The sequence below is a fragment of the Terrapene carolina genome, unplaced genomic scaffold (genome assembly GCF_002925995.2).
Source record: "Terrapene carolina triunguis isolate 2854851 unplaced genomic scaffold, T_m_triunguis-2.0 Scaffold84, whole genome shotgun sequence".
Classification (NCBI taxonomy): domain Eukaryota; kingdom Metazoa; phylum Chordata; order Testudines; family Emydidae; genus Terrapene; species Terrapene triunguis.
The window spans coordinates 788,434-810,734 of NW_020664435.1; the positions used below are offsets into that span (position 1 = coordinate 788,434).

The window sequence follows — 22,301 nt, forward strand, 5'->3', positions numbered from 1 at the left end:
TCTTTGTTACCTACATGGGCTCCTTCCCAGCAAAGCACATAAGCCTGTCTAGATGTCTTGAGAGGTCCACAACCTTCGCACCCAGAAGGCAATTCACCATGTGATTCTCCCAGTCATCATAAACTCAACTATCTATATGTCTAATAATCAAACCCCCCAGTACTATTATCTGTCTCTTCCTAATAACTGGAGTCCCCTCCCCCAGAGGGGTATCCTCGGTCTGAGAGGACACCATGACATCATCTGCAAGGAGTGTCCCAACTATGGGATCATTTCCCTCTGCTTCAGCTTGATGTTCTCCTTCCCCAAGACTTTCATCCTCCTCAATAGTATGGAAGCTGTCAGACTGTGGGTAGGACTGCTCTGCTGTGTCCCTGAAAGTCTCTTTGATGTACTTCTCTGCCTCCCTTAGCTCCTCCAGATTAGCTACTCTGGTCTCAAGAGCTAGTACTGGTCTTAAAGGCCATGAGTTGTTCACACCAAATGCATACATCTCCCCACGAGGCAGGTAATCATGCATGCTGCATTCAGTGCAATAAACTGGATAGCCCCCACTCTGCTGCTGGACTTCTGCCTGCATTCTCTTTTTACTCCTGTGGGGGTCTTTTTTTTTTTTTTTGGCAGGGGTAGAGGGGGTATTGGCCTGAGTTTAGAGTATGTTTGTTAGGTGTATCTGCCTCTCATGTTCCCTGTTTAAACATCCTCACAAAACTCCCCTGTTCACTAGTTCCTCCGATCATTTAGGTGCTGGCTTTTTAAACCCCTATTCTCCCTGAGTTTGCCCCGCCCCTTGTCAAGGGATCATAGGATAGTAGACTAAAGCCTGGTTTGTAAACTCTAAGCTTAGCCTAGCAGGCCGTTTGGTTCAGTGCACAGCCTCCAGAACAGACCACACTATCAACTTCAAACATGAAAGCACACATCAAACAACAAACTCATCCCAAGGGTCACATAGTCACTCCTCCTTCACCTGGAGAACTCCCTCGCAAAAAGGTGCTTGCTAGTACCTTGCTGCTGTATTGCCAGTCCTCAGATTGGTAGAGGGAAGGGAAGTTAATGTGAACATGTGTAATTTTTGGAATAGGGTAAATCAAGGGCATTTAAAAAATGTTGCTAAAGTCTTGGGAAGAAAGTCTTCGGGAAAAATGGTGCAAGCACTGAATTTGAACCAAAGAGCACCACGCGCTCAGTGATGAGTCTCAATGAAATCGGCACGAATAGCTGGGAAGGCAGCAAAAAAATAGCAGGAATTGAATGGCCACCTGCTTACACAACTTAAGAAAGAATATTAACCAATGCATAAACTATTTCACAAGTTCTTCCTGAGCTGCTGACTATCATGCAAGGCATAGGTGCTCCTTATTATTATTAAGCTTGTTTATTAGGACCCTAAGGATCCACCATGAGTGGAGCCCCATTGTGCTAGGCACTGTACAAACACAGTAGTAGAAGGTCCCTGCCCCAAAGAGGTTACAGTCTAAATAGACAAGACAGATACAGGGTAGAAGGGATAGAACACACCAGCAGAGGGAACAATGTAATGGCAGCATATGGCATGTCAGTGCTATGATTTTATTTATGGGGTGTGTGCCATTAGAAGGGGATAACCTAAGGGGAAAGAAATGAGAAGGGAGAGGGGACACTGAAGGAAAGGGAGGTGAGGGGACAGGGCAGGGGGAGAAGAGGGTAAGAGGTGAAGAGACTGTAAGAGAAGTGGCGGGAGAGGGCTGGAGCAGACAACCAAACAGCATAGGACAGAGAAAGTCCAGCCAAGACTGTAGAGCTCTATGAATGTCTGAGGGTCCATGCTTTAGCTGCTTCTGTAGATGCTCTTACTCAGTGTAGTCTCTGGCTGGTTCCTTTCTGCAGTTTTCCCTCAAGGCCATGTGGTTGAGGGGCATCACCTTGTGTCCTAGTTTACCTTGAGTGTGTGTGTGGGGTGTTTTCCCTTCACAGTTCTGGATCATGGAAGAGTTCTGGGGGACAGGTGGCTCTGGGTGGACACATCATACTCCTTCCTCCCTGTGCAGCAGTCCCTGATTTGGCTGCTTCTGCAGCTGCTCCTATGGACTGGAGTCTGGATGAGCCTTGGTTGACCACCTCCCCATTGCCATTCCTCCACCAGCATTTTGTATACACTATGGATCTCCTTTGGATAATGTTTTTGAGGCACCTAACATTTCAACACCAGCAGTCTGGGCCTTATAATTGCAGTAGACCCAGTTTATAGATTCATAGATTCTAGGACTGGAAGGGACCTCGAGAGGTCATCGAGTCCAGTCCCCTGCCCTCATGGCAGGACCAAATACTGTCTAGACCATCCCTGATAGACATTTATCTAACCTACTCTTAAATATCTCCAGAGATGGAGATTCCACAACCTCCCTATGCAGTTCTGTGATCAGTTTGGTATGGATGGTATTCTTCAGGCTGTTTTCCTGTTATTATTGATGATGATGATTAAGGATCAGATTTTGTCAGGGATATTTTTAGTAAAAATCATGGGCAGGTCACGGCAATAAACAAAAATTCATGGAAGCCCGTGACCTGTCTGATTTTTACTAAAAATATTCCTGACAAAATGGGGAGGGAAGACAGCACCCACAGCAGCTGGGGGCTCTGGGGTCCCCTCGTGCCCCGCCAAATGGCTAGCAGCTGCGGGGTCCCCTCGCCACCAGCCGGGGCTGAGCAGCTATGGGGTCCTCCCTCCCACCCGCCACTGCTGGGCAGCAGCGGGGGGCCCTGCCGCCCATGGGGAGTGGGAGATCCGGGGTCCCCTTGCTGCCTGCGGTGGCTAGAGCTGTCGGGGGTGGGTCCCCTGCAATCCTCAGTGGCTGGGAGCTGTGGGATGCCCCTGCTGCCCTCAGCGGCTGGGCACTGCGGGGTCTCCCTGCTGCCCAGGGGCCAGCAGTGGCTGAGAGCTGCAGGGCTTCCTGCTGACAGCTCCAGCCCCAGGGCAGGAAATGTCATGGAGGTCTCTGGAAGCCACGGATTCCGTGACTTCCATGACAATTCATGACATAATCATAGCCTTAATGATGATCCTGTACTGTGGAGGGGCGTGTAATACAATTACCTGGTGTACCTGTGAAGCAATAATCACATTATAGTAATTTGCACACAGTAATTGCTTTGTTTCTGTAGTTTTCATAACCATAGTCTGTGGCATGTGCCTGTGAAACTGCAAAGGTGATGCATTGTTTTTTGACCGAAAATATTTACATGAGGTAACAACTACAACCCAGGCATGTACACTTTTCCTTAGGTTGTCATCAAACGCGTAAATTCGTAGCTTTTAAATAAGCGTATGGGTAAGATTCCACTGCACAACAGCAAATGGATGAAGCCAATGGGGTTACGTGCATTAAACAGAGGACAATTGGAATAGGAGAAAGGAGTGCCAACTAGAAAGAGGGATATAGGGGAGTGAATAGGAGTAAGGGGAGGGCTGGTTATAGTGGGAAGAGTAGTCAGGTGGCAAGGGGAAGGTTGGATGAAGGACAGAATGGATGGAAAATGTCAGGTGAAGCTACACACCATAGGTAATGCAGAGCGAGGGCTAGGGTGGTCAGGTAGAGGGAAAATCAATCAGGTATAGCATGGCTGAGGGAGGGAACTGAAGAGGAGCCAAAGAACATAGGTGCTGGAACTAGGGGTGCTGCAACACCCTCTGACTAGAAGTGGTTTCCTTTATATACAGTTTGGTACAATGGCTTTCAGCACTCCCGCTATAAAAATTGTACCAGTACCCCTGCCAAATGGGTAGGTTCAGGAAGCTGGAAAGCCAAAATGGAGAGAGGAGCTGAGGGTGGGATAGAGAAGGATCTGTGAGAAAGCTGGGCATGATCCTGGAGGGGTCTGAGCAGGCTTGGGAAGGAGCAAAGAACCTTGCGGCTTGAATTAGGACCTACTTTCTGTAAATGGATTGTAAAAGTGGCTGGATGATTTTATGATCAACACCAGTTATGCTGCTAGCATAATAATACAAGTGACCATAAATCGTATGCTTCTCGGCATCAGCTGATCTGATCTCTGGAGCCCTCGCAAAGGAGTAATATCCTCCCCTCCCTACCACTGCACAAGTGGCTAGGTGCAGTAGGGGTTGTTTTCTTCTCTTGCCTTCCTCAGACACATCCTGGTTGGGCCAGGGCTGCAGGCTGGATACAGGACTTGTCGAGCCACTGATGGGCATGGAATGCTCTTGGTGTTGCTGAACTGGCACAACAGGACCAGCATCAAACCAGTTTTAGTAACTAGTAATAACATCCAGGGGTGTGGGAGGCACCCGCTCATTCACCCTGTGGTTGGGCCAGGGGAGGAGGTTTGGGGATGACAGCTGGCTGCTCATGAGGCTGAAGCGGGTTCCTTGTTCCTAGGGAATTGGGAACCGGCGGAATTCGGAGCCACCTCTTGGCTCAGCCTGTGCGTGCAGGGCACAGCCCCACCGCGGTCACAGTCCCGAAATTACAAGGCGGCGGAGTGGGTGGGAGCCCGCAGAGGGCGGGAGAGGGTTCCCCTGCCGGGAGGGTGCCGCATCTCTCCACGAAGCCTCAATTAACCTCGCTGCAGTGTGTGAGCAAAACAGAAGGGAGAGGGCGCGGCGGGAGAGCTGTGCCGCTCGGCGGCCAGCAACCAGCCGCCGGGGGGCACCCGCCAGGCCGGGGCGTGATGCTGGCTGCGCCGCCCAGCAGCTTCCCGCCTGCAAGGGGCAGGGCTCAGGTGAGCCGATCCGCGGCTGATCGGTGGGAGTAGGACGAGGGTCCCCCTCCCTGCTCTGTCTTGCGCAAGGGAGGGCAACGTGCGAGCCACCCCGAGGCTCCCGGCTGTGGCAGCTCCGCAGGGGCGGGGCCAGCCGGCACCCCTGGCTTTATAGCGCCGGCTGCCGCCTCTCCACTGAGCTCCTCTGCGCCGCGCGCGGGCAGTGCGCTCGCCTTTCCCCGTTCCCAGCCGCTGCCCGCGCTCCGAGCGGGGCGGGGTGTTTCCCAGGGTCCAGCCCCTGCCGGCAAAGCCACCAGGGAGCCTGAGCTGTGCGGCGGGAGCCTGCCTGCCCCGGCCACACTGTCACCCCAGCAGCTGCGGGGAACGGTAAGGGGCGGTGGGAGATGTGGGGTGGCTGTGTTCTCACGGGACAGGTGCGTGTGTGTGTGAGAGCGCGCTCCCGGGAACAGGTATGTGTGTGTGTGTGTGTGTGTGTTGCGGGCAGTGTATGTTGGCTCCCACATTGTAGTTGGGGGGAAGAGACTTTTTGGACCATAAATAGTGTGTGTTTATAAGGTGCACAGTGCGTAGGCATGGGAGAACAGAGGTTATGGCAGAGCAAGGGGCCGGCCAAGGAGTGGGAAACCATCTCAGAAAGGTTCTGGTAGGTAGGTTATTAAAGAAAAGCTCCATTTATGATCTTGGCTAATGATGCTGTGGGTGTCATTACAAACATAGGTGCATCGTTATGAGAGCTGCTTATTGTGTTCAGTGATCACAGCTGGAGATAAGCTGGCAGAATCAAAAGCGTGTGTGTGTGGAGAGAGAGATGCTCATATGCTTCGACTTCTTTTTTTTTTTAGCTTCCTCATTTTTTGTAGAATGACACTTGCGCACTTTAACTGTTTGTTTTACATGACTTATACACTTGAACCTTTCCTAATAAGGTTCTAGCCAGTAATGCTGTATTTAGGGATGGGTGAACCTGGAGAAGGTCTAAAGATTCAGCCACAAGTATTTGGCCTGTGGATTTTTTTCCCCCTGGGAAACTATTTTCTTTTTACCTGCTGTCCTACCCTACATGGAATACAGGCCTATAAAATGCTCTGCAAACAAAAGCTAAGGCATTCTAAAATTCTGTATCCTAATGTTATTGGTAGTCCCATCCCTGCATCTTGTGACTAAACTTTCGTCTTGAGATCACATGTTCTTATTTTTTTAAATGATAAAAATATGTATATTTCTCCCATTATGCAGTTTGGAAAAAGATGTTTACAGTACTTTCCCGCCAGCCCTGTCAGCAAACAGGTCAGTACCTAAAATAGGTTGGCAATAGCTGTTTCAAGTCAATTATAGAAATGAATCTCAACCTATAATATATGTTTACATTTATATAGATGTATATTTAACCTTCATATTTCAGTACCATGAAGAGGTTTAGTCACTGAGCCAACTTTCCTTTGCAGAAAGTGATTATTTTTATCTACAGTAAGCTATAGGAAATGAGAAAATGTTCTTTCTTTCAAATGTGTTCTTGTGTGGTCCATTATATTTAATTTAGTAGGGACTGAAAGTTGCCAGTATTTACTTTATCACTTGTGCCAGAATGTTATTGTTTTTAGTAATGAAGAACAATGGCACTTTAATATTTCATCAACATCTTTTTAAATTATGTTGTTGGCTCTTTGCCTAAAATCCACTAGAGTGAGCCAAATTCCGCTCTCACTTACATTCGTGCAGTCCTGTGGAAGTCAACAGGCCAAGTTAATCCCTCTTGCAACTTCAGTAATTGGGATGAATTTTGTTCTCTTGCTGTGTGTGTGTGTGTGTGTGTGTGTGTGTGTGTGTGTAATATTGCGGGGGTTTCCTGGCTGTAACAGCGAGCAGAATATGCTCTTGTGCATCTGTTCCACTGACATGAAATCTTCTAGAATCTTGCACAGTCCAGCTACCATATAATTAAAATGTTTAGCTAACTGTACCGGGGCATGAAATGTAAGGTGTACTTCTAACAAATGTGCCTAGATTTATAAATTATGCTCTAATTAAATTGTCTTATCTGGGAGTGACACTAGATTAAAAGAGGAATGTCACAAATGATGTTCATTCGCATAATACTCTTCCCATTGAAGAGATTTCTGAAAAGTGAAGTCCTTTCAGATAGGGTCAAATCTTGGTACCAGTAAAGTCAATGAAATTTTTACTATTGACTTCAATAGGACCAGGATTTGGCCCATAGAAATTTGTGATTCCCTGAAATATATAGGCATTAGAGTGCATTGCTCCCTGCTGAAAAGTCTATAGCAGAACAACAATATTTCAACAGTCATAGTAGGTGCTCTGAAGTAATAAGAATAATAATTAAATATTGATTTGCACTTTTTAATGGGGTTTGACACCTTCAGAGTTCTGTACAAATATTGACTCATTTGTCTTGTCATTATCAAAGAGTAAATGCTCTTAGTCTCTTCCACTTCTACAGGTCAATCCTTTGATCCATGAAGAAAATATATTTATTGAGGAGTAAATAGAAATCTAGCTCTCACCCAACTTTCAATTGCAGGGCTGGCTCCAGGCACCAGCGGAGGAAGCACGTGCCTGGGGCGGCACATGCTAAGGGGCGGCATTCCGTCCATTCTTGGGGCGGCACAGTCCGAGCAGCTTTTATTTATTTATTTATTTTTGCTTGGGGCAGCAAAAATGGTAGAGCCAGCCCTGTTCAATTGTATGCTATTTTGTGATCATGGAAAGCTTACAAATCTGCAAAATACACAAGGAGAAGGATTTGTTACAAAGGCAAACATCTTATCCCAGCAGCTCTCAGTCCCAGATGGATTGTTAGAACTGGCTTTTTTAATGGCTCTTAAGCATAGGTTCTAAAGTAACTGACCTCTAGGTAATAACAGATATTTTAGATATAAAAATAGGGTTTAGTCCTGTCACTCCCATGTTTCCCATACAGTACTCTTTCTTGAATTTCAGAATCCATCAGGACAATAAATCAATATACAGTACCGTCTGGAAATCCACTATTATTGTAATTGGTGGTAGCTTAATGATTTTCATGCAGAAATCTCATTATGATTAGTACTAGTGAAAATTAACTGGGGTGTTGACAGGGCCGGCTCCAGGCACCAGCTGAACAAGCAGGTGCTTGGGGCGGCCAAGGGAGAGGGGCGGCACCTGAGGCAATTCGGGGGCGGCAGGTCCCTCACTCCCTCTAGGAGCGAAGGACCTGCCGCTGAACTGCCGCCGCCGATCGCGGCTTTTTTTTTTTCTTTTCTAATTGCCGATCGCCATCGCGGCTTTTTTTTTTTTTTTTTGCTTGGGGCGGCAGAAATGCTGGAGCCGGCCCTGGGTGTTGACGTGAGAGGCTAACCCTTAAAATATAGAGGTCGTAAGAGTGTCATTATAAAGAAACTTCAGAACTTAGATGAGTGCACAAGATATTGAGCATGTTAGTTTCCATTCACTGACATGCCTCTGAGTGAGTGCTTGGTGTGGGGAATAGGGTCTAAGGAGACTTCTCTATCATTTGCATGTACCGTGCAGGGCTTGTAAGTATGCTGTCCCTGCAATCGGGGGGCTTACAGGGACTGCTCCCTGTATGCACCCCTAGAGCGCAGATTGTCCCAAAGGGGGTGTGAGAAGACAGTGCTGTGGTCCTGGCCACGGTCCACACTGTGTTGTGGCAGTGGACCCTGCGTAATAGCAGGAGTAGACTGTATTTCCTGAAGGACTGAAGTGGCAGGTGTGCTCTCCTGGGGATGGTGCTGCTCCCAGCGCCTGGCTGTGCCTACATGGCGTGACAGAATCCTAAAGACGTTTCTCTTGATAAGTCACTGGCAGACAGAACACGGGCACAGGAAAACATATAAATATTGGAAATTCAAAAGCAGAATCTGCCCTTCTCACATTCCATTTCAATTTGCCATCGCTGCAATATTCCCCTAAATTCTTGTCTTCCTTAGACCCTTTTGACCTCTAAGTATCCTTCAACCCTCCACCCTTTCCCCCCATCTATCATGTCGCACCAGAAGATTTTAGAGCTCCAGAATTGCCAGTCTGACCATGCTAACAACACTGCTGTAGCCAAGCCTGTTTCCCTGTGCAGCCCTTGCAGCCAAAATCCTGTTTGTATTACTTGGGTGAGCAGTCCCACTTAAGTCCACGAGCAGGACCTGGCTGTATAATACTTCTATTATATCGCAAATGTTAGCAATTATGTACTAAGATCTTTCCTTTGAGCAGAGCCCCTTCAAACCTGCATGATCTAACATGCACGACGGGCTGCACCTACTGCTTATGTAAAGGTGTTTTCAAGAAAAAAAAAAATCAAGGGGAAAAACTAGCACACAAGTTTCCCAGAGTTTTAATTCTCTGTCTTCGGTGTTGAGACAAGTGTTTGTTTATTTTGTAATGAGCGCAACAGGAGTATATGCTCTCAGGAAGGAGGAATATTGGTTGGGGTCAGTGTGAGACGCTTGGGCAGCGTGGGAAGCTTGCATTGTTGCTGTGTCTGAGTTGTACCTGTTTTGTGGTTAGAGAACTTTAGTGTCCAGGGCCCTTTCACAGGGTCGAATTGTACCCCTACATGGTGATACTCTCTTTTTCCACCTCACCCCATGGAGTTTCTTTTGCTTTCTTCCATTAGTAGTTGGGGGTGGGAATTCCTTTCCCCCACCCTGCAGAAGAAAGTGGGGTTCTGGCCATCAAGCTCCATGGATGTCCTGGGATCAATTGGGCACATGGCCATCCACGCAAAGGCCTTCTATCTCTACACCAGCTCAGGGTCTCCTGTGGCTGCCTGCCTCTGGGAGCCACGTCTTTAAGGGAGTTCCCCACCACAGAGTGGGCTCCTAGGAGAAGTGAACCTCCCAGCTTTCCTTCGTGATCTCTTTTGTGCAGGGAGAACGATGCAGCTCCCTTACCACCCCCAGCCCTGTTTGCAGTCTGCCCACTCCCTTCCAGCCTGCCCTCTCCACTCCTTCATCCCATATGGATCCCTGGTTTTGCAAGAGCCTTCCACAGGAGAAGGATGAGGTTGCTGCCTCATGGCACTGAAATGGGTGAGGGTTGCCCAGCGAGGGCCGCCTCTGCACGCAGAGTTAAAGGGTTAGTAGAAATTAAAATGAAAAACCAGAACAAATCCTCCTCCTTGAACTCCTTAGTGAACATTTCCAATGGAGCCTGGAAACAGCATTGCCTTCAATGCACAAAACAGCTACACTTAACTGTAGGGTTAATTTGCACATTTACGCTTAGGTTTGGTTCGTAAGCTCTTCAGGGCAGAGACCTTGTCTTTTTACTAGTGTGTAAAGCATCCAGCATAACTTTGGGCACCACACAATGATAATACTTTCTGTATTTACATGCACATACTCATACCCTGTGTTTCACTGACACATCAGCACCTAGTTAGAAAATGTCTGTTATACAATGCTTAACTCGTCTCTGGCTTGTTTTAGACAGTGCGACATGTGATACTCACCTACTGCAGTGAGACTTTCTGTTACAGGGATGGATTAATGGTGGCAAAATACATCTTCCAGCCAGGTCCTGAATGGAGTAGAGACTCGCCTAGTGGCAAATCCTGCAGCTCGTACTTATGCAAAACTCCCATTGTGATTTTACTGGGAGTTTTGCCCGAGTATGGGCTGCAGGGTGTGGCCCTTTGACTTAGCGATGATCCCTGCACTCCTTTACATGCATTTTCCCTTTTCACTTTAGGTTTCAAGGTGCTCTCCAAAACGTCAACCATTATCACTTTGGTATTTCTGCTTCTAAGCATAGTTGTTGTTATTGCTGTTACACTTGTTCAGATCAACCACAAAGAGGTCCTTTCTCCAGGACTGAAGGTAAGTTTTAAAGGGTATAAGGAAACAGAACAATAGACTAAAATGTTCTATCAAATAATAATACTGTGCGTTCTACAGTGCATTTCACCTGATAATCTCAAAATGCTTTACAGGCAAGTGTTAGTTAAAGTCTCACAATGCCCCTGTAAGCTAAGCATTATGGTCTCTATTTTATAGATGGGGGAACTGAAGCTGAGAGAATAAGTGAATTGCTCAAGATGATACACCAAGCCAGAGGCAAAGGTGGCATAAGAATTCTTTATGCCTAACCTTGTACTCTAGACAATGCTTCTGCTAAGTCTGAATTGCAAGTAAGAAGAAAAAGTTCTCTTTGTCAGTCCAGATTGATGTTTTATAGTAATTATTATAAAATGGCTTTGATTCAAGAAATGATCTGCATTTGAATTACATTCCTAGGGGCTGAATTCTGCCCTCAGATATGATCCCTGTGAGGTGCACATGTGTATCTAAAGGCAGAATTTTGGCCCTAAGTGTGTAATTACATATCCATCACACTGGTTAGAACTTGTTAGCTCTATTATCCTTCCTTCTATTAATACCTACATGAAAGAGTAGGGAAAATCTGAAAAGGTGAACTGAAATGCTTTGGGAAATAAGTTGAAAGTCTGTTTTCTGGTTCCAGATCATTAAAAGAATGTATGTGCAGACTTCAAAATGCTAGATTCATACATCTTTAACACAAAATGGAAAATCACCTCCCTGAGAAGTTCTCAGTTCAGGTCCCCTGAGTTCTGTTTCCTCTACTAAAGCTACTAATGGGTTTAAGGAAAACAGCCCCTGTGGTGCTTTAGAGTCCTCGCCAGCTGCTCCCTTTGATAGTGGGTACAGGGTGGTAGTTCAGGCAGATGTTGCAATCCACAGATTCCCTGTCCCGCTCTACTCTCTTTGCGCCACTTCCGAATTCAGCTATGACCCTCATAAGTTGTTTTTGAAATGATGGATTTGCTTCCTGAGTTTTAACAGTCTCAGAGAACCAGCTGTGTGTGTCAGTGGAGTAGCAGTGGCTGTTTCTGTGACAACTGCTATGGGCTTGGATTTCCTTGAGGACCCTAAAGGGTAAGGGTTCAGGGGTTCCCAACCATTAGTCTACACATCATTAATAGGGTTGCCAGGTGTCCGGTTTTCGACTGGAACGCCCAGTCGAAAAGGGACGTTGGCAGCAACGGTCAGCATCATTAAATGTCCGGTCGGTGGCGCAGCAGGGCTAAGTCAGGCTCCCTGCCTGCCTGGCTCTGCATGGCTCCTGGAAGCGCCCGGCATGTCCCTGAGGCCCCTAGGCACAGGGGTGGCCAGGGAGGCTCCGTGCACTGACCCCGTCCCAAGTGCCAGTTCCGCAGTTCCCATTGGCCGCATGTTCAGCTTTCTGCAATCCGAAAGTTGGCAACCCTAGATGTTGTGGGCTTCATTTGGTTTGGAGGAGGCTGTGTCTCTCAGGAAAGAGCCTTGCAGAATTGGGCTCTTTGGTAGAGAAGAGGGACCGTGAACAGTCACAGAAGCCTGCAGTACTTATGTTGATGTGCCAGTGGTTGGAAACCACAGCGTCCTAAAGTTTGGACTTAAGCCTTGGCTACACTCGAAACTCCAAAGCGCTGCTGCGGGAGCGCTCCTGCGGCAGTGCTTTGAAGTGCGAGTGTGGTCGCGGCACCAGTGCTGGGAGAGAGCTCTCCCAGTGCTGCAGGTATTCCACCTCCCCGAGGGGATTAGCTTACAGCGCTGGGAGCACGGCTCCCAGCGCTGGGGCACTGTTTACACTGGTGCTTTACAGCGCTGTAACTTGCTGCGCTCAGGGGGGTGTTTTTTCACACCCCTGAGCGAGACAGTTGCAGCGCTGTAAAGCGCCAGTGTAACCAAGGCCTTAGTTATAATAATTAAATACGGAAACAGTTGGAGGAAAAATGTTTTCTCCTCAGAAGTGTCTCTTTTCTTTCAAACTACTCTCCATTAAACTAAAACAAGCATTATAATGTGACCCTCTGAAGCCTGTGTGATCGCATAGTAGTACTTCCCCAGTGCATTGACAGCACTCAGCCATCGGCATCATGCTTTTACAATACCTACAGGCAAGTTGTCTTATACAACCTATGTCCCGTTGTGTTTTTTTGCCCAATTAAGTATTTGTTTCATGCCTGTCAGAAGATCTGAGGCTTTAGTTTTCCGTCCTAGTAGTTCATGAAGGAAGAACTAGTCTATGCACACAGGCTCAGGCACTGAAAGGGCTTGTGACTCATCCAAACATTGTGAAATGAGAGTAACGATCAAGGGACGGACAAATATCCTGCAGTTAAATGACTTGGAAATAAGTTCAGTCATCCGAAGAAGTGGGCTGTAGCCCACGAAAGCTTATGCTCAAATAAATTTGTTAGTCTCTAAGGTGCCACAAGTACTCCTGTTCTTTTTGCGGATACAGACTAACACGGCTGCTACTCTGAAACCTGTAAACAACCCTAGCTTTGACACCTAGCAAGCTCTGGTACTTATAAGAAGCATTTTGCTCAAAGGCTAATGTTTCCTATTCTGTCTCTGGTATCATAATATTTTTTGTTTTCATCTGGCACATGCTTTTCTTTGTGTTCTAAATGTCTTTTGAAAGTGGCAATATAATATAAACAGAGTATTATTATTATTATTATTATTATTTTTTATGGGCACAAACTGATTAGTTCCAGAGAGCCTTGTCTATAGTTGCTCTGATTTAACTAATCCATACTGTTAAACTGGAGCAAGCCTCTAATGTGGATGCATTTCAACCTGTTCAACCCTTGCTGTTACCAGTTTAGCTTGCATTGGTAAATTACCAAATTAAGCTAATCCGATTTAAGTAAGGGTTAATTGGTTTAAGTGTGGTCCACTTCAGGGGTTTGCATCTGTTTACCTAGATTGATTTTAAAATTGATTGAGTTAAACCAGTGCAACTTTTTCCAGTTTGACCAGGCCTTTGTCTTTGTCTACACTACCACTTTTGTCGGTAAAACTTTTGTCGGTCAGGGATGTGAAAAAAACACCTCCCTGACTGACATAAGTTTCACTAGCAAAAGTGCTGGTGTGGACAGTGCTATGTTGGCAGAAGAGGCTCTCCTGATAACATAGCTAATGCTACTCGTTGGGGGGTGGTTTAATTATGCCGGCAGGAGAGCGGCTACACGGGAGACCTTACAATGGCAGAGCTGGAGTGGTACAGCTGTGCCGCTGTAAGGGCCATAGTGTAGACATAGCCTAAGTAAACAGATCAGTCAGCTGTGTTAGGGAGACAGGACCTGGTTCACCAGTTCCTTGAACTTTTTTTTTTGTTTTTTTGTTTTGTTTTTGTACACACAAACAGTGGGTGTAAAATGGCAACAGATCCAAATGGTAGAGTTTTACACACACCTTGCACAAGAGTAAGTGATTACCCAAGAGATCAGATAGTGGAGTCAGGTCCATAGAATCTGTTACAAGTGTCAGTAAAGGAAAACAAGAGCAATAAACACGAGGGTGCCCTGCTAATAGTAAAAGCTGTGTGATGGAGAAATTACAAATGTAGCAACAAGGGGACAACTTCAGTTTAACTTCAGTACTCAGAAAGATAATAGAGCAAATAATAAAGCAATCAACTTGCAAACACCTAGAATATAATAAGGTGATAAGTAACAGTCAGCATGGATTAGTTAAGAACAAATCATGTGAAACCGACCTAATAGCTTTCTTTGACAGAGTAATAAGGGGGAAGTGGTAGATGTGGTATATCTTGACTTTAGTAAGGCTTTTGGTACTGTCTTAAATGACCTTTTCATAAACAAACTTGGGAAATACAACCTAGATGGAGCTACTATAAGGTGGGTGCATAACTGGTTGGAAAACGTTCCCAGAGTAGTTATCAGTGGTTCACAGTCAAGCTGGAAGGGCATACTGAGCGGGGTCCTGCAGGGATCAGTTCTGGTTCTGTTCAATATCTTCATCAATGATTTAGATAATGGCATAGAGAGTACACTTATAAACTTTGCAGACGATACCAAGCTGGGAGGGATTGCAAGTGCTTTGGAGGATAGGATTAAAATTCAAAATGAACTGGAGAAATGGTCTGAAGTAAATAGGATGAAATTCAATAAGGACAAATGCAAAGTACTCCACTTAGGAAGGAACAATCAGTTGCACATATAAAAAATGGGAAATGGCTGCCTAGGAAGGAATACTGTGGAAAGGGATCTGATGGTCATAGTGGATCACAAGCTAAATATGAGTCAATGGTGTAACACTGTTGCAAAAAAAAAAAAAGCAAACATTCTGTGATGTATCAGCTGGAGTGTTGTAAGCAAGACACGAAAAGTAATTCTTCTGCTCTACTCCATGCTGATTAGGCCTCAGTGAAGTATTGTATCCACTTTTGGGGGGGCCACATTTCAGGAAAAATGTGGACAAATTGGAGAAAGTCCTGAAGAGAGAAACACAAATGATTAAAAGTCTAGAAAATATAACTTACAAAGAAAGATTGGGGGCGGGGGAGGGGGAGAATTGGGTTTGTTTAGTCTGGAGAAGAGAAGACTGGGGGGTGTGGGAGGGACGGACATGATAACAGTTTTCAAGTACATAATAAGTTGTTACAAGGAAGAGGGCAAAAAATTGTTCTTGTTAACCTCTAAGGCTAGGACAAGAAGCAATGGGCTTAAATTTCAGCCAGGGCGGTTTAGGTTGGACATTAGGAAAAACTTCCTAACTGTCAGGGTAGTTAAGCACTGGAACAAATTGCCTAGGGAGGTTGGGGAATCTCTCATTGGAGGTTTTTAAGAATGGGTGAAACAAACACCTGTCAGGAATGGTATAGTTATTACATAGTCCTGCCTTGAGTGCAGGGGACTGGACTAGGTGACCTCTCAAGGTCCCTTCCAGTTCTACACTTCTGTGATTTTTTTTTTTTTTTTCTTCAAGCCATCTCTCTTTTCATCTTTCTCATTTCCACTAGACAGCAGCAGAGTTCCAGCTCCCTTTCATTTGGTTGATTTTTTTTTTTTTTTTTTTTGCCTGTCCACCTTCTCTTACTAATCCTACAATATAGTCTACTGAATAGATTTTTGCTGAATATTAAAGAAAGGTCATGATTAGAGTTGATGGAAAATTTATGGGTGAAAATCCCAATAAAAAAGAGAGGGAGAAAAACTATGATTTTTTTTGGCTGCTCTGGTCTTTTTTGACCTTTGACTCAAATTATGTTGTTCTAGCGATAGGCAATTTTTCCGTAAGAACGACTATACTGGGTCAGACCAAAGATCCATCTAGCCCAGTATCCTGTCTTCCGATAGTGGCCTATGCCAGGTGACCCAGAGGGAATGAACAGAACAGGTAATCATCAAGTGATCCATCCCCTTTTGCCCATTCCCAGCTTCTGGCAAACAGAGGCTCGGGACACCATCCTTGGCCATCCTTGCTAATAGCCATTGATGGACATATGGGGATGAAGAATGATCTGGTGGTTAAGGCAGCAGACTAGGACAGGGGAAATCTGGGTTCAGTGCCCAGCTCTGCCACAGATTTCATGTGTAACCTTGGGCAAGTCACTTAATTTCTCTGCGGTTCAGTGAATGGAGTTAATGATACTTCCTCTCTCCCATCTGTCTTGTATAGTAAGATCTTTTAGGCAGGGACTGTCTTACAATGTGTGTACATTGTCTGGCACAGTGGGGCCCTAATTTCAGAGGGGGTCTCTAGATAGGACTGTAATATAAGTAAAATAATAATACCTGGCAAAGAGTAAGCCCAAGGGAAGGGAAATCCTATTTGCTTAGATATCACTGTGATGCGAGAGATATTAAAATGTACATGTTGTGTAACCATTTAAATATGCAATGACACATTCATCCTTAGTGTGATGCTATTGACGTTAGTGGCTTTGCAGCAGGTATGAGTCTGCATCCAGAAGAAGGAATTAATTGGTGTCCTGTGTATATTTGGATTGTGTTCTGAAAGAAACCATAATGATTGTGTTCTGTTCGTGATACTGTCAGGTAGGACTTCTCCAGGTGTCTAGTTGCATTGCACAATTATACATTAGCACTTAAAGTCAGGCCATGTCCATGCTGATTGCTAAGGCAGTAACATACATTTGACAAGATACATGAAGCATCTGAGTCTCCTTAAAGAAATCCACACACCAAAGTATGTTATTACATTACCTCTCATAACGGCTGCATTTTTAGAGTAATTTAGATTGAGCACAAATAGATATATTTCCCCAATTCTGTAACCTGCTTGTGTGAGCACAGAGGAAGCACATTCCTCATACAGCCTTCTGGTAAACTGGAGCAGTCACCTAATGCTCTCCATTAAAATAATGGGGTTGTGCTAAACAATGGATCTAAAGAAATGCAAGGGGACCATGCTACATTCAAGTTAAATATTCCGTTTGCTGTAAATGTTTCTAGTCTACAAATCAAGCAAGGATGACTTTGTCTGCTAGTTAGTCTCCTGGAAGTTGACAATGTTTGGTAAATCAAAAGAGGCGATTTGCGGCTATGATGGCTGCAGGGGAAAGCAGAAGTGTGCCTGATATGGCACTTCATTTGTCAGCCTCTGTAACATGCTGCTCCTCCTGGAAATTGTAGTTGCAACCAAAATAGCCAAGTTGTGGCATGTTTGTTTGCTATACTATGCGCCAGTTTTTCATTAGGAATCATTCACAGACTGCGGCCTGACTCAGGCAGATTGTCCAAGTACCTGATGTTTTTAGTTAATATCACTTTAGTATATGTCAAAGCATTCCTTTGGTGTTTAAGTAAATGTGCGGCACAATGACCGGTGCCGAAAACCTTGTGGTAGTTTTTAAAAAAACCAAAAGGCTGACAAATTTTGGATTTTAAATTGTAACCCCCTTTTTTTTTTCAGTATGGGATAGTGCTTGACGCCGGATCATCTCGGACTACAGTCTACATGTATGAATGGCCAGCAGAAAAAGAAAATGATACAGGAGTAGTAAGCCAAACCTTCAAGTGCAGTGTGAAAGGTGAGGCTCAAATGGAGATTTGGAAATAGCAGTTTGATGCCAAAAAAGTTACTGATCCCTTATTCAGAGCCTGCCGGGTCCTGGCAGTAGTTAGTGTAGCCTGTGGGCTGCTTTTACTTATGACAGAGGAGGATCTGTGTAGTGGAGCAATGCTCCTTCAGGTATTTTCCGCTCACATGCTTCCTCCTTCCCCAGCATGACCCTTTCACCATGGTGGGGTGGGACAGCTGGAACAGGAACTGCTTCCACTGGGCTTACGTCATCAGAGTTCTTGTGAGAAATGTTCTGGAGACCATTTAGGGCCAGAATATAGCCTCTTTGTACTGCCTGAATGGCAGAGGGACCAGATCATACCAGTCAATCTGACCCTTTAATATCTAGTGCGGGGGTCGGCAACCTTTCAGAAGAGGTGTGCCGAGTCTTCATTTATTCACTCTGATTTAAGGTTTCGTGTGCCAGTAATACATTTTAATGTTTTTAGAAGGTCTCTTTCTATAAGCCTATAATATATAACTAAACTATTTTGTATATAAAATAAATAAGGTTTTTAAAATGTTTAAGAAGCTTCATTTAAAATTAAATTAAAATGCAGAGCCCCCCAGACTGGTGGCCAGGACCCGGGCAGTGTGAGTGCCACTGAAAATCAGCTCGTGTGCTGCCTTTGGCACGCGTGCCATAGGTTGTCTACCCCTGGTCTAGTGCTTCTAGTGTTTTGAGCTGTTCTTTGAAAAAGCTGTTTAATGTAAAAATAATTAAAATAAAAATCCTCTGAAAGGATTAGGGGCTCAACTTCTATTGGAGTTTTGCTGTTGATTTCCGTGGGAGCAACATAGGGCCCCAGCTGTGCTAGCAGGTTGGCGCATTATTTGCTTTTCTTTTCTGGAAATCTGGGTTACTCTTTTTTTTTTTTTTTAAATGTTTTCTTTACATGTTTGTTATAAGTGACTTCAGTGCTTGTGAATGAGACTAGACTGAGAATCTTGGAGACTAAAGTCCTCTGTCTAAAGAACAGATAGAAGAGCATGGGAAGCATAGGTGCAAACTTTCTCCCGCTTCTGCCCTCCCCCCTGCCCGACTCCATCAATCTCTTGATTGAAGAGAGCCTCTAGTGACGAGAGGAGAGTTCAGTGTCTATGCTCATGGATTCCTGGGCCTCACTGCTGAAACTGCCAAGGATGGCACCAGTGGTGATTATGGTTTTGTGACATGGATATTAATCCACTAGGAACTGGACTGAAATCATTTCACATAGGTCACTGAACAGCCAGCAGATAACTTTCGAACACTGCTAATCTGGGTCAATTTAACATGTGGTCTTGAAGTGAAAAACTCTGTTCTTCACCAGTCACACATTCCCTTTACTTTTTTTCTAGGTTCAAATTTGGCTAGGTATCTCACCTAGTGGACATTTCTATATATCACAGAGCCATCAAGTTAAGCATAAAACTAGCATGATGTGTTCAGGAGAGTCCCAGGAGTGGAATAGCAGGGCTGTTGCAGGTTAGCGCTTTGGTGTGTTTGCAGAGCTGCATGAGGAAGATTCCTAGATTCCAAGCCCAGAAGAGACCCTGATGATCCTCTAGTCTGACCCCCTGTATAACACACTTCCCCAAAATAATTCCTCAGCATATCTTTTAAATCCAATTTTAATTTAAAAATTGTCCGTGATGGAGAATCCACCATCTACCAAGCTTGGTAATTTGTTCAATGGTTAATTACTCTCACTGTTAAAAATGTATGGCTTGTATGCAGTCAGAAAATGTACACCTTATTTCATCTAGCCAGTGCTGTCAGCCACTCATTAATGAGCCCGGAAATTCATTCAATCATCTGAGAAAAGAAAAGCTCTCCACACGTTCCAAGGCTCTTTAAAGGCCTGATTTTGCCAGGTTCTGGGAACCCTCAGCTCCCCTTGAGGATACTCTGTACCTCTCAAGAGCCGACCCCAGAGAAAAAGCACTTTTACACCCACTGAAGCTAGTTTTTAATCTGCTTCAAACTGTGTTTTTGTGTTGTCTGTGCATGTGGAGGAGAGTGGTTCTGATTTTTTTTTTTAATCGTTTTGTCTGTCTTTAATCCAAGCACATGTTTTAAAGCCCACATGCGTGCCTGGGCTATGGCTTGTGTAAAGTCCAATTTCAGCTGTTGGGTATAAACCCATAAACAATTTCTTCACACGCACAAACTCTTCTAGTGCTCTTGCTGTGGTACAGGCAGGTATTCTTTCCAGTCGTATTGTGCTACAGGGATAATACAGAAATAGTAGTAGGAATAGGAGTCCGTGCAGGTGACACGAAGAAAGGAAAATGAGAGAGCTGGAGGAAGATTAGAAAGAAAAGTGACCAGCATCATTCTTTTATTTTTTTCTGGGCTAGATTGCGATCCCTTGGCTTCTGTTCCTCACGTGGATGAACAGTTACTCACACAGATAGTCCCATTGAAGGCCTATTAGTATTAATTCATTAAGGGCCTAAGCTAAAGATCACTGAAGTCAATGGACATCTTTCCATTGACTTCTTTGAGCTGGGGATCAGACTCTAATACGCTGACTTGTGTGAGTAACTGCTCATTTTATGTGAGCAAGGGGACTGCCACAATCTAGCCCAAGGTTAAGGAATAATCCAATGCCGTGTTTCTCTGCCAAACCATTTCTGAGCTATAATATTCCCACAAATGTAAGGAAACGTCCATAAAAGTATAAACCTTTGAATTTTTTTCATTCAGTCTTATCTGTAAAATGCTTTGTCTGATTACTCCCACAATATTTCAAGGAAATTATCCCCTGGCTCAGGACAACACATGGGATTTTGGGGGAGTATTGGTTTAATTTTAGCAAAGTTAGGTGTACTGGGGAGAGAGGATATTAAAAATCAGTTTTATAACAATGGACAGAGAGTAATCATCTCTCCCTCAGACATTTGCTGATCCATGATATCAGCACTAACCTCCACAGGTGACTTTTCCTTTCCTTCTTTCTCCAGAACATGGGTCAGTGAGGATTATGCAAAATCCTATATCCTGGCTTTTGTCTGGAAATGGATATTTAGGGTGTAGCTGTCTGTAGTGGCTGATGGATGAATAGAAAGCACTGGTTTCTAGCACTACCAGTCTTTCTATCTTTAACACTATATACACATGCCCCAACAATTAAAAAAAAAATGTAGAGAAATCTAAGCTTACACGAGGAACAAAACATGGAAGAACTGCACCGGGACCTGCCACGTGCTATGTCCTTACACATGCAGGAGTGGCATACTGCCGGCACTGCACAGCAGCTGCACGTTGACATCTCATGTCTTGGCTAATTAAGAATGTTGCCCTTAGGGTTTTTGGTGTGAGAAAGCTGCATCGTGAAGCTGAGCCATTCTGCTGCCCTAAAAACACAAGAGGAAGCACTTTTAAAGTTGGTTTTAATTGTTTGGTTTTTTCCCCCCCAAGAGAGACAAGAGAATTATAGAACATAAGGGGCCAGGTGACTCTGTACAGGGGTATTGTGTGAATCCATAGAAAGGTGCCTCAAACTACAGTAGCCAAATGTGTGCTAGTCCCTGTGATACTATGTGTGAAAGGGAGCCAGACAGCATGTCTGTAGGGTGACAGTGTGGAGAGGGAGAGCGGTAACCATCAGCATGCTTCTCCCTTCTTCCCAATCCTCCACCAGCTGCGCTGCATGCACGCTTCTGGGCCAGGGCTCCTCCAGAGGTGGGGAGGTGGTGGAATAGGAGGAGATCTGCTCTCCACTGCATTCTTCTCCCATCAGCCCTGTGGCAATTGGGCAGCCCACCCTAGTGCTGACCCAGTCCATATTCCTTTATACAGTGGCTCTACTCTGGCTACAACGCAGTGATCACTGTGTTGTATGAGCACCTTCCAGATATTGATGTGCTGCCCACCCATATGCATTCATGTATCCTCCTGAATAGCATGGGGGGCACAGATTTCATTTGGATAATTGGGAGGGCAGGAGCGGCAGCGCAGTGAGCCCTCTGCTGCTTCACTCTCATGGCCCCGTTCACTTGCTCCCAGCACAGCAGGGCTGCAGAGGGCTCCCTGCGCTGACATGCCTGCCCTTTCAAATGTTGCAGGTGCAAAGTTGCGGGGGCAGGCTGCCTTCCTAGTAGGGCAGAGCGGAGACCTCTGGCCAGGACTCTGCTCTGCCCCACCAGAACTGCAGCCTCCCCTGCACCTGGCACCTGCAGGAATTGGTTGTCACCGGCCCTCTGGAGCTCCACAGTCACACCCTACTCACTCTCACCCACAACAGCGGGGTGGCAGAGGTCTCCCTCCACTGCCATGGGAGCTGTACAGCGGCAAGGTGGCCTGCCTCGCAGCTGAGGGTCTCTTCTCTCTTGTCCCCCAGCAATGACAAGGAAGGGATTTGGATAATGTGGAGGTTCAGATAACTAGGTTTTGGAGAATCAGGTGTACACTGTAATAATAATAATTAATTAATAATATATGATCTCTCTTCTTGTTCTCCTGTCCACCTCCCCCCACCCCCCAAACATGGGGTCGAGGTTTGTTATTTTCTTTGCTTTATGGGCAGTTTTTGTTTTCCTTTTTATTATTCTGATTAATTATTGCTGCTATTGGAAAGCTATCATGAAGAGGCTTGCATTTCATCCTAGAAGCAGTCCGGTCTGTGGTCTTTCTTTACTCTGGTGGGATGGAGTCGCACAGCTGGGGGCCAGCCACTTAGAAGGCTAAGTCACTTGCTTCTACTAGTCTCATATTTGTAACTGATAGTTCCATTG

At 45.3% G+C, this 22,301-nt stretch overlaps 1 protein-coding gene across 1 annotated transcript in view; it reads left to right on the forward strand.

Annotated features, from left to right (window-relative positions):
• The first annotated feature begins 4,986 nt into the window (after positions 1 to 4,986).
• Positions 4,987 to 22,301, forward strand: part of ENTPD3 (ectonucleoside triphosphate diphosphohydrolase 3) — a 31,436-nt gene continuing 14,121 nt past the window's right edge. The window contains exons 1-4 of the mRNA XM_029911000.1: positions 4,987 to 5,085; positions 5,956 to 6,006; positions 10,429 to 10,556; positions 17,430 to 17,547. Coding sequence (XP_029766860.1) covers positions 5,967 to 6,006; positions 10,429 to 10,556; positions 17,430 to 17,547 — 286 coding nt within the window. The 5' untranslated portion in view covers positions 4,987 to 5,085; positions 5,956 to 5,966. The remainder of the gene's footprint in view (positions 5,086 to 5,955; positions 6,007 to 10,428; positions 10,557 to 17,429; positions 17,548 to 22,301) is intronic.